The sequence below is a fragment of the Dipodomys merriami genome, unplaced genomic scaffold (assembly GCF_024711535.1).
Source record: "Dipodomys merriami isolate MVZ:Mamm:240054 unplaced genomic scaffold, mDipMer1.0.p SCAF_151, whole genome shotgun sequence".
Taxonomy (NCBI): Eukaryota; Metazoa; Chordata; class Mammalia; order Rodentia; family Heteromyidae; genus Dipodomys; species Dipodomys merriami.
The window spans coordinates 1,311,158-1,323,491 of record NW_027202838.1 but is presented as its reverse complement, the minus strand read 5'-3'; the positions used below and the strand labels follow the sequence as shown (position 1 = coordinate 1,323,491).

Below are 12,334 nucleotides of genomic sequence, written 5' to 3'. Positions count from 1 at the left end.
CTGTATAGTATCTCTACAATAAAAAAAAAAAAGAAAAAAAAACAAAAAAAAAAGAAATCAAGGCCCTGAGTACACACACACACACATACACACACCCCTCGAAGCACACACACACACACACACACACACATCAAGGCCCTGAGTACACACACACACATACACACACCCCTCGAAGCACACACACACACACACACACACACACACACACACACACACACCCACACACACCCTCGAACCCGACAAGGTGTCCAACCTCCAGCCTGGGCTGCAGACCCTTTCGCGGGGGGGGGGGGGGGGGGGGGGGGGGGGGGGAGGGGGGGGGGGCGGGGGGGGGTAGGGGGGGGTCAACATCCTCTCGCGAGATTTAAGTAATCCCCCGCCTCACACGCTCGCGCCGGGACCCACCCAGCCCCGGAAGCGGGAATGACGTGACGCGCGTCCGCCGGCTACGGCTGAGCCGCTACGGCTGAGCCTCGGCGCTTTCCGTAGCGGCCGCCCGTAAAAGAAGGCGGGGAGGTCAGGTCGGTGCCGGTCCCGCCTCGTCTGCCGGCGGGGTGCGTTGGGTTGCTGGTTCCCATCGTGTCTGGCCGCGGGTCATGGGGCTGGAGCCGCGGACGCTGCCGCCCTCTCCGAACTGGTACTGCACCCGCTGCAGCGACGCGGTGCCCGGGGGCCTCTTTGGCTTCGCCGCGCGGACCTCCGTCTTCCTAGTCCGCGTGGGCCCGGGTGCGGGTGCCATCCCGGGGACGCCCCCGTTTCGAGGTAAGTAGGCCCCACTCCTTGTGTGCCCGGGCCCCCCCCCCCCGTCCCCACGCGGCCGCGGGTCCCAGGCCTGGAGGGCGGGTTTCTTCCCGAGGGGTCGGCCGCGCCGGGCCCGGTTCCCGCCTCCGGCCGTCCGCACGTGGAGCCCCGCCGCTGGCTGGGAGGAAAACCTGGCCGGGATATTTAAAACCTTGCACGGATCTGCTTCCCCCCCCCCCCCCCCGATCACCCCCCCGTGGGAGACTTCCTGAGATCCCGGGAGCTGCCTGCAGCAGCAAGGCCCCAGGCAGTGTCTGTAAGGCGAAGCTGATGCACTTAATCTGGGGTCGGTGGCAGAGGTAGTAGCAGTACTGGGGGGGTTTCTAGTTATCGAGGCTGTGGATGTTTTTTGTTCAGTACATAAGATTCGGTAAAAACTCTGTCTGCTCCCTCGTTCAACAGTATTGATTCTGTGTAGAGTCTTCACTAGCGATTTCACCTCGCTGTCTGCTTTTTGCCTAAAGTCATAGGAGAGTTGGTGGGACACACCGAAAAGGTCTCCGGCTTCACATTTTCTCATCACCCCGGTCAGTACCACCTCTGTGCCACCAGTTCAGACGATGGAACCGTGAAGATCTGGGATGTAGAGACGAAAACAGTAGTGACGGAGCATGCACTTCATCAGGTACCGACTGAGGCTGACTGATTTCCTCAGATTGGTTTTTGGGGTTTTGTTGTTCTTGTGCCGGTCCTGGGGCTTCACATCGTCCTGGGTGCTGTCCCGGAGCATTTTGTGCCCCAGGCTAGCGCTCTACCACTTGAGCCACAGCTCCATTTCCAGCTTTTTTTGGGGTGGCTAATTGGAGATCATGGTCGCACAGATTTTTCCTCCTGGGGCTGGCTTTGAACCTTTGAACCTCCATCCTCAAGATCTCAGCCTTCTAAGTAGCTAGGATTACAGGCATGAGCTACCTGAGCCCCAGCTGATTTCTCAGATACTTTTTTTTTAAATGTGTCTGGGCTGAAAGTTTTTTTTTTAATATTGATAGTTTTTCTTGCTCATCTGGGAATCTTTCTAATTGTATTAATCAATTACATAACCTGTATTGTAATATACATCAGAACTTTTTTGGAAGGATATGTTTTGTTTATAAATTGGTAGCTAGCAAACCACTGTAATACCTGTTTTTTCCAAATACCTATTAAAATACAGCCACATTGGAATCTTGTTAATGTCTGCTTTCAACAGGAGCAGAGAAATGTCAGTAAAATAATCTAGCTCACAAAGTCTAATAAAATATTTTAGTAGTTGACTCATGTAAAATATGCAAACACAGGCACCTCCTATAAACTGAGTGAATAGAACTCATTTCTAAAGTAGATGGTTACTTGGTATACTTGGCCTTTTGAAATAAGGAAAAAGGAAGGACTAACATGAACTTGGTGCTAACCTAAGAACTTCAGTGACCAAAATAAAGGGGCAAAAAATACTTGAATGGGGCTGGGAAGGTGGCTCGGTGGTAGAGTGCTTGCCTTGCATGCATGAGGCCCTGGGTTCTATTCCTCAGCACCACATAAGCAAAAAGAAAGAAGCCGGAAGTGGCGCTGTGGCTCAGGTGGTAGAGCCCTAGCCTTGAGCTGAAGAGCTGAGGACAGCGCCCAGGCCCAGAGTTCAGGCCCCACAACCAGCCCCCCCCCCCCAAAAAAAAATTCTTTAATGAAGCTGGGTCTGGTGGTTGATGTCTGAAATCCTAGCTACTCAGGAGACTGAGATTAAAATATTAAGGTTTGAAGCTAACATGGGCAAAAAAGTCTATGATATTTCATTTTCAATTAAGCAGCAAAATGCCAGTCTAGAAGCATGGCTCAAAAGTAGAGTCAGCTGTGACAATAAGTCTAAGCAAGAGCCTTTAGGCCGTGAGTTTATGCCCCAGTACTAGCACCAAAAAATAGTCTTTAGTCTCAAGTAGTCTAAACTTCTCCATCATTTGGTTACTATACTGTTAAATAGCTGTAGTGTCACAAATGCTAGGCAAGTTTATGGGTCTGGTTAAAAAATAAGTAAAATTCAACATTAACAAATGAAAAATAGATATATGTTTGTTTCTGTTTTGAAGCATACAATATCAGCATTGCACTGGTCTCCTCGAGTGAAGGATTTAATTGTGTCTGGGGATGAAAAAGGAGTTGTATTCTGTTATTGGCTTAACAGAAATGACAGCCAGCACCTCTTTATAGAGCCCAGGACAATTTTCTGTCTTACTTGTTCACCTCACCATGAAGATTTAGTGGCCATTGGGTAAGTATTGTGCCATCCATATTAACACTTTCTTCTTGTTAATGACTTTTTCATTTGCATTTCATATTAATATTCCTCAGGAAACTACAGGTGTGTTAACTGCCTCTCACACCTCTGGTCATCTTGTGATCTCCAGGTCCCATTCCTTCTTTTTGCTTTCCTTTCCATTTCGCTATACTTTGCTTGATTGCTTGTTTATTACTTTATACTAGGGATGAGGGGGAATGTCTGGCCCTAAGGCCTTGACATCCTTAAAATCCTTAAAATCATTTGGTTTAAGACAAGTACAGGTGGGACTCAAAACCACCAGAAGTGGTGCTGTAGCTCAAGTGGTATAGTGCTAGCCTTGAGCTGAAGAGCTCAAGGCCCAGAGTTCAAGACCCACAACTGACAAGGGAAAAAAAAAGTATACACACACACATACAGACTTTTTCACGAAGTTTGTTGCAAAAATAGGCAGAGACATAATCCCAAGGACATATGTAGAAATGGAACTTAGTAGCGAATGTTTCCATGCTGGTGTACAAGGCACACATGGAGAGCTTATTACAGGAGTAAAATGAAAAGTAGAAGTTAAGGGGGCTAAATCCAAATGACAAGTAGAAACAGTTGAGAATAGAGGAATGAATAAAAGTAGATTTATTCATCTGTTTGGAACTATAGAGTTTTACATTTTGTGGCATCAGGTTTTCTTGGAGGTATAAGTCAGAGGTGGGGTCAAATCAGAATTACATTGGGGCTTGGTTGGGGAAGAAAGCATGAACACTGTCAGAACAAGGAAATTAACAGGGAAATAACCTAGGGAAATTGAAGTGCAGTGTTCATTTAGGGAGGTCTGTGAAGTAGGGAAAGAAGGTAAGAGGGATAATGGAGTTTGAGGTTTTAATGGTTTTGTTTCATTTTGTTCCTTTGGTAGTACAGCGGTTTGAACTAAGAACATTGTACTTAATGGGGAGATCCCCTACCACTTGAACCCATCCCCACCCAAGTTCAATAATAGTGTTTTATTTTGCCAGTCCTGGGGCGGGTACTGTCCCTAAGCCTCTCCTTGCTCGGGGCTAGCGTTCTACCACTTGAGCCACAGCACCACTTCCAACTTTTTCTGTTTATGTGTACTAAGGAACGAACCCAGGGCTTCATGCATGCAAGGCAAGCAGTACCACTAAGCCACATTCCCAGTCCAATAATAGTATTTTAAAGAGGCAATATAAAAGCAATTTCTTTTTTTTTTTTTTTTTTTTTTTTTTGTCGGTCATGGGTCTTGAACTCTGGGCCTGGGCGCTGTCCCTCAGCTCTTCAGCTCAAGGCAAGCACTCTACCACTTGAGCTATAGCGCCACTTCTTAAAGAGGCAATATAAAAGTAGATCATGAAATCTGCTATGTTGCTTGTGGGGAAAGGTGAGAAGTAGAAAAGGGTGAGTGACAGTGAAAATATAAGGGATCTGTGCACTAGCAGTGTGATGAAATGAGAACATTGCTACAGGGGGGAATTAGAGTGCACAGAATGGGAAGTCCACATCTTCAGAGATTGACATTCTATTTGTTTTGTTTTTTAATATATAATAGTGCTTTTCCCTATAGAATTATACTAGTGTTTCTGGAATTGTCAGATAAGTAGGGAATATAAATAGGTACTACCACTTAATAGAACAGTTTTCTATTCCTTTCTTTTTTCTTTTTTTTTTTTTCCTTGCCAGTCCTGGGGCTTGAACTCAGGGCCTAGGCACTGTCTCTGAGTTTCTTTTTCTCAAGGCTAATGTTCTACAGCACCACTTCTGGCTTTTTCTGTTTATGTGGTACTGAGAAATTGAACCCAGAGCTCCATGCAAGCAGTCTACCACTAAGCCACATTCCTAGCCTCAGTTTTCTATTTCTAGTAAAACAAAGGTTATATCTCATATCTTTATAGTTTTGTTACTAGATATTAAACCTGAAGTTGTCCTAGGCATGTGTAAGAACATTAATAGCTGCCTTTTTGTTTGTAATAGCAAAAAGAATAAGTAAAAATGGAAACCCTTTAAAAGGACTATGAATAAACTGGTAATGGTCGTGGACTATAGCACTAATAACAGAAGTGTAGGTGACTGGCCAAGAATTAATTACATGTGTAAACGTGCCTGGCTCACAAATTATGTAAATAGCAAGCTTCACAAAAATAGACTGCATGATACCATTTATATAAGGGTTTTAAAATATACTCTGTCTTCTTTATTAATACATTCAATTTCTAGAAAGACAAGGAGTAAAACAACAGCAAATTCAGAAATAGTGATTTATCTCTGGGAAAGAGAGGTTTCATTGAGATGGGTCATTTTTTTCTTCAGCTAGCAGTCTACCAACTTAAGGCACTTACAGCTTCTTTTTGGTAGTTAATTGGAGATAAACTTTAATGCCTAGTCTGGCTTTGAACTGCAGTCTTAGATCTCAGCCTTCTTGGTAGCTAAGATTACATGCATGTACCACTAGCACCCAGGAAATCATCATTTTTAAAGTAACTACTTTCTCAGTTTCTTGTGAATTAACAAAATGACAGTTGTTGCATATACAACTTTTTTTAAGTTTGTAGGTAGAAAAGTAGCAGCATTTCTAAAACAAACTCATGCAGTAGGACAGTTAGATCTCTAATTGGAGGAATTGCTGGACATCTGTCAGTTTCCTTAGAAAGGGGTGAGGAACCATTTTTCTGCCAGAGGCCATTTGGATATTTATAACCTTATTCATACGCCACACAAAATTATTAACAGACACGCCACAGGCACTGACAACAAGCATACATGTCTTGTCTGCCATATACTAAATGATTTTGTGTATTTTATATGGCCCTGTGGTCTAAATAGTCCTACTTCTGCCTTCCTCAGTATAAAAGCATGCTCCCCCACCATGGCAAATTTTGGCCAGTCAATAATAGTATTAGTGACAAGAGGGGAGGAAAAAATTTAACAAAACCAGGAAGCATGAAATGAACACATTGGTAGCCAGGCACCCAATGGCTGAGGCCTGCACTCAGGATGCTGAGATCTGAGGATTGATGTTCAAACCAGCCCAGCCAGGAAAGACTATAACAGTCTTATCTCCAACCCCTCATCAAAAAGCTAAAAGTGGAAGTGTGCTTTAAGAGGTAGAGCCCCACTTTTGAGCATAAAAGCTAAGGGACAGCAGCCAAGCCCTGAGTTCAAGCTCCAGTATCAGCACAATAATAAATGAAATGAATCAGTTTAGAAGTAAAAAAAAAAGAATGATTATTCTCTTCTTCCTTACCCCAGATGCACTTTGCCAACTTTGAGATGCCACCATACAAACCCCTGAACCTGTTTACTACAAAGACTATTCTTGTCTTCATTGTTCAATAATATTTCTAACTCTTGTTTTTTAGCTACAAGGATGGCATAGTGGTTATAATTGACATCAGTAAGAAAGGAGAAGTTATTCACAGGCTTCGAGGCCACGATGATGAGATCCACTCCATAGCCTGGTGTCCCCTACCTGGTGAAGATTGCTTATCCTTAAACCAAGAGGAAAATTCAGGTAGAGATGATGGAAGGAAGAGATCAGTTTTCTAGACCTAAAAGTAAAGTGGGTAGGATCATGTCATGTGAATTATATTAAAAACTAGGTTTCTCAGATTAGTCCTGTGAAACAGGAATCTTTGCAAGCTAACTTTTCTTTCACAAGTACAAATTTAAACAAATTAGAAACAAAATTACCATCTCTCTCCTAGAAGAACCGGAAATTACCAATGGGAAAGTTAAAACAGAAACTCCAGAAACAAAGGGCTGCTACTTAGCCACTGGAAGCAAAGATCAGACAATTCGAATTTGGAGCTGCTCTAGAGGAAGAGGTAAGGCTGATGTTTGTTTTGTGATAGAGATTATATTGATGTGGCAGAATTACCTGCTTTCCTTCTTTCTTGTTCCAACGTGTAGCATTTGTTCCTTACTTTCTTGACAAGAAACTTGCTGCATGTGTATGTGTGTGTGTGTGTGTTTTTTTAATTGTGAAGGTGATGTACAGAGGGGTTAGTTACATAAGTAAGGTAATGAGTACATTTCTTGTTGAACATTGTTACCCCCTCCCATGATTCCTGGGTTAACCCTGGGTTAAACCTGAACATTTGTCTTTTGTGTCTTGTGTTAAGAGTGATCCATCCCAGAAAAAAGCAAGGACCCTGCCCCCCCCCCTTTTTTTTAGCATTGAGAGCAAGATACTTATTAGGACAGTAATATTGGAAAGTGGCAAAGCTCTAGTCAGAAATAGAAGAGATCGCCGGGCGCCAGTGGCTCACCCTGTAATCCTAGCTACTCGGGAGGCTGAGATCTGAGGATCATGGTTCAAAGCCAGCCCAGGTAGGAAAGTCCATGAGACTCTTATCTCCAATAAACCACCACTAGAAAACTGGAAGTGGTGTTGTGGCTCAAGCGGTAGAGCACTCGCCTTGAGTTGAAGAGCTGAGGGACAGCGCCCAGGTCCAAAGTTCAAGTCCCATGACCAAAAAAAAAAAAGAAAGATATAGAAGAGATCTATAAAGTTAGAGCTTATGGTACACAAAAACAGAGTAAGTAATATACATCCAGCATATAGGTGTATGTTTACTCATAAATACTCACTGTTCGAATTAAGCGAAAGTCTACATTGAGACAACTGGCTGAGAATCCTCAGAAGTACAACCTCTAAACTTACAGCTACTAGTTCTGGTTGTACAGCAGAATCACTTGGAGAGTTTGAAAAATTATGAGCTTCTGGATCCTTCTTTGACTTACTGAATTAAGTCTCTAATGTTGTATGTTGACGTGTATATTTTTAAAAGCTTCACTTGTGGTTCTTTTTTTTTTTCTTAGACTGGGACTCCAACTTGGCTGGCGCTTTATTACCTAAGCCAGGCCTCCAGTCCCATGGTTCTGATGTATAATACAAACTAGGAAGTGCAATCCTACCACAACATGTTGATTGCCAAACTTTAACCTTTTGGTAGATTTATGGCCAGCTGCTTTTCCAATTTAGATAGATATGGATTATGTTGCCACCTTAGGTCTCAATAGTGTCTCAATGGGAAAATGAGGTATTTTTTGTTTTTGTTTTTGTTTTTGGTTGTGGTACTTGAACTCTGGGCTTGGGCACTATCCCTGAGCTCCTCAGCTCAAAGCTAACACTCTACCACTTGAGCCACAGCGCCACTTCTGGCTTTTTTCTACTTATGTGGTGCTGAGGAATTGAACCCAGGGCCGCATGCATGCAAGGCAAGCACTCTACCACTGAGCCACCTTCCCAGCTAAGGTATTCATTTTATTTAACTAAGCAAACAATAACTTTTAATTCACAGGTCCTGTACTATGAACCATTAGTGACTTCAAGTACCAAGTGTCACTTACTAATGACTTCATATGTAAGTTGTCAATATCTTAAGTGCTTACTGACTTTGTTTTAATTTCTAGGAGTGATGATTTTGAAATTGCCCTTTCTGAAAAGAAGAGGAGGAGGCATAGACCCAACTGTTAAAGAACGCCTTTGGGTGACACTCTATTGGCCCAAGAATCAGCCAACACAGCTGATATCCAGTTGTTTTGGGTAAGTCTTTTGGGTCATGCTTTCTGTTTGCCTTGGTGGGTCCCAGACTTCTCCTTTTGTAGGACAGAAGATGGGGAAAGTGATTTGCAAGACTTATATAATTGTCAGGAGCCACATATCCTTCTGGTATTCTGAGATGGGATCTTACCGTATAGCCAAGGATGGCCTTGAACTTAATTTTGCTTCTGCTTCAGCCTCCCAAGTGATGGAATTACAGGCATAGCCCACCATGCCCAGCTATCTATCATGGGCCATTTGAAGTAGAAAAACCATGAGATTTGTGCTGTGTCTACTAACAGAATTGTGCAAAGGCCAACTAACTTACAGCCCGGTTGTTAAGACTGTAGACTCAGATGCAACTGAATTTCAGATTCATTTGGCTGCTTACCTGCTTTTTGTTGAAGAAGAAGACACTGTGTCACTGAGCTTTTTTACTTACTTGTCTAGAAATATGATTGGAGCCAGGCACCAGTGGCTCATGCCTGTTATCCTAGCTACTCAGAACACTGAAATCTGAGGATCAACTTTCAAAACCAGCCTAGGCAGAAAAGTCCCTTTGAGACTCTTATCTCCAATTAACCACTCAAAAACTGAAAGTGGAGCTGTGGCTCAAATGGTAGAGCATGACCCTTGAGCACAAAAAAGTTCAGGGACAGCACCCAGGCCCTGAGTTCAAGCCCAACACCTGAACAAAAAAAGAAAAGGAAATGTAATTGGATAGTGATATTTCCCATCTTTTGGGATTGTTAAGCCTATTCAATAAACAGAATTTATTGAGCATTTCCTATTGAAAAGAGATAGGGATTTCTCCCTACCAGCAAGTGATTTATGATGCTGCAGAGCATGCACTGGATACCCTCTAATTCTCTGTAGCACTGATTGTAAATCTTGTCAGTACTGTTAGAATAGCAGTTCAGGAGCCAGACTGATGAGCTAGATACTCTTCTGAAAAATGATTTCATGTGGTAGATTCAGTTTCCCACATGTCAGTTGGTCATTCTGCTTCTTGTCAGAAAATCTCTAAGGCTCAGAAAAACATTCAAGCTGTCTATTAAACTATACTGTAGCCATTTTGATTTTTATCAAAGGAACAATTAAGCCAGACATTAGTGGCTCATGAGTATAATCCTCACTTAGATGGCTGAGATCTGAGGATTGCGGATCAAGACCAGCCCAGGCAGGAAAGTCCATGAGACTTGACTCCAATTAAGCAGTGGTAAACCCAGAAGTAGAGGTATGGCTTAATAGTCAGAGTATCATCCCTAAGGGAAAACCAAGGAAGAGCAAGAGGCCCTGAGTTCAAGCCCCAGTTCTGACACACACGAAAGAAAAACAATGAAATTATCTTATTACAACTAATAACTCAGGCCGTTGCTCATCAATAACAAATTCCAGATTGCTTGTGAGAGAGAATTAATGCTTTTGTTCTTCCTTCATAGAGGCGAACTGCTGCTGTGGGATCTCACCCAGTCTTGGAGACGGAAATATACCCTTTTTAGTACATCAGCAGAAGGACAAAATCACTCCAGAATTGTGTTTAATTTATGTCCTTTGCAAACTGAAGATGACAAACAACTGCTACTTTCTACATCAATGGATAGAGATGTAAGAACTGGTTTGTTTCAGCCAGCCTCATGGAACAGTGATTTCTAATTTGAGTGGGATCAAAAGGGGTCAGTCATCATCCCTGTTTTATTTCAAACCTCCTTCCTATTAGTGATCAGTATTAAAAATGTCAGCCATACACAGAGAAGGAAATCTCCTGAATATAAGATACTTTGTGTTTAAGACAGCAGCTGTTTAATTTTTTTTTTTTTTTTTTTTGGGGTCCGGTCGTGGGGCCTGAACTCTGGGCCTGGGTGCTTTCCCTCAGCTCTTCAGCTCAAGGCTAGTGCTCTACCACTTGAGCCACAGCGCCACTTCTGGCTTTTTTCTTTTTGCTTATGTGGTGCTGAGGAAGCGAACCCAGGGCCTCATGCATGCAAGGCAAGCACTCTACCACTGAGCCACCTTCCCAGCCCCCAGCTGTTTAATTTTTATTTTTCTCTTGTGTTGACGTTGTCATCCTTATTCAGTTTGTTGAATGAAACCACCAGTGCTATATATAATAGAGTGAAAAAACCATTGATAGAATTCAATGGCTAGGTTCTGGTTTCTCAATTATACGATGCTTAATTTACTGGCCCTTCTTGGAAATAAATAAGCTCCAAAATTCCCTTGAGCTGTAATGTGTTGCTCTTTTTTGGGAGGTCATGGGGTTGAACTTGGGCCTGGGCACTGTCCCTCAGCTCTTCAGCTCAAATTGAGTGCTCTACCTCTTGAGCCAGAGCTCCACTTCTGATTTTCTGGTGGTTCATTGGAGCTAAGAGTCTCAGACTTTAGTGCCCCGGCTGGTTTTGAACTGTAGTCCTCAGATCTCAGCCTCCTGAGTAGCTAGGATCATAGGCATGAGTCACCTGCACCAGCTTGTTGCTCTTTTTTTTTAATGCTGAAAGATGTTTGTTGTAATACCTATTATAAGTGTTATTACTATCTTTGCTCCCATACATTTGGAATATTGATGTCTTTTTCCTATTTTTCTGCTCTTTTTTTTTCTATACTTAAGCTGCCCTAACTCTTAATCATTTCAGGTCAAATGTTGGGACATGGCCACCCTAGAATGCTGCTGGACCCTGCCTTCCCTTGGTGGGTTCGCCTACAGCCTGGCTTTTTCTCCTGTGGATTTAGGCTGTTTAGCCATAGGTGTTGGGGACGGTATGATCCGTGTATGGAATACACTATCCATAAAGAACAACTATGATGTAAAAAATTTTTGGCAAGGTGTCAAATCCAAAGTTACAGCGGTAAGGATGCTTTCCTTTAAGCTTTTTTTTTTTTCTTTTCTTCAAATTGGTAATTGTTTTTTAAAAAGGTTATCTGCTTATTTAATGAACTCTGGGAAATCAAAAGTTAAAATTTTGGGGTTTTTTGGTGGAATTTGAAACTAGGAAAATACAAGCACCCATTGTCCTCACATTCAGTATTTAAAATTATTAAAACTTTGTTCATTTGTTTTAATAGTTCGAAATTAGAGCCAGGTATGGTAGCTCACACTTATAATCGTAGTTACTGAAGAGACACAGAGGATTATGATTTAAGGCTGGCCCAGGCAAAAAGTTCACAATACTGTATCTCAGTCAATAGCTGAACCCAGTAAATTTTACTTTTTTTTTTTTTTTTAATGTCGATCGTGGGACTTAAATTCGGCCTGGGTGCTTTCCCTCAGCTCTTCAGCTCAAATCTAGTGCTCTACCACTTGAGCCACAGTGCCACTTCCATCTTTTTCTGCTTATGTGGGGCTCAGGAATTGAACCCAGGGACTCGTGCATGCAAGGCAAGCAAGCACTCTACCACTGAGGCACCTTCCCAGTCCCCCACTTCCTGTCTTCTGAGTGGTTTATTGGAGATAAGAGTCTCATGGACTTTCCTGTCCAGGCTGGCTTTGAACTGCAGTCCTCTGATCTCAGCCTCCTGAGTAGCTAGGATTATAGGCATGAGCCTCTGGGCACTCAACTACATTTTGCTTTTTATCTCAGCTACTCAGAAAGGGTAAAAAGAAAGATTGTGGTCCAAGCTGCCCTGATCATAAACATAAAACTCTACTACAAAAATGACTAAAGCAAAAAGCGGGGTGTGTGGCTCAATTGGTAGAGCACCTACCTAACATACATGAGGCCCTGAGTTTAAGTGCT

General features: G+C 42.8%; 1 protein-coding gene across 3 annotated transcripts in view; it reads left to right on the top strand.

Moving 5' to 3' along the window:
• Nucleotides 1-504: 504 nt before the first annotated feature.
• The window catches only part of Gemin5 (gem nuclear organelle associated protein 5), a 61,514-nt gene continuing 49,684 nt past the window's right edge, over nucleotides 505-12,334 (top strand). Inside the window, exons 1-8 of one of the 3 annotated variants that reach the window (XM_070022669.1) lie at nucleotides 505-762; nucleotides 1,266-1,426; nucleotides 2,859-3,040; nucleotides 6,415-6,566; nucleotides 6,760-6,879; nucleotides 8,471-8,603; nucleotides 10,043-10,208; nucleotides 11,234-11,446. In XM_070022669.1, the coding sequence (XP_069878770.1) occupies nucleotides 597-762; nucleotides 1,266-1,426; nucleotides 2,859-3,040; nucleotides 6,415-6,566; nucleotides 6,760-6,879; nucleotides 8,471-8,603; nucleotides 10,043-10,208; nucleotides 11,234-11,446 (1,293 nt within the window). In that variant the 5' untranslated portion in view covers nucleotides 505-596. The remainder of the gene's footprint in view (nucleotides 763-1,265; nucleotides 1,427-2,858; nucleotides 3,041-6,414; nucleotides 6,567-6,759; nucleotides 6,880-8,470; nucleotides 8,604-10,042; nucleotides 10,209-11,233; nucleotides 11,447-12,334) is intronic. The other 2 variants (XM_070022668.1, XM_070022667.1) reach the window with 2 other exon arrangements.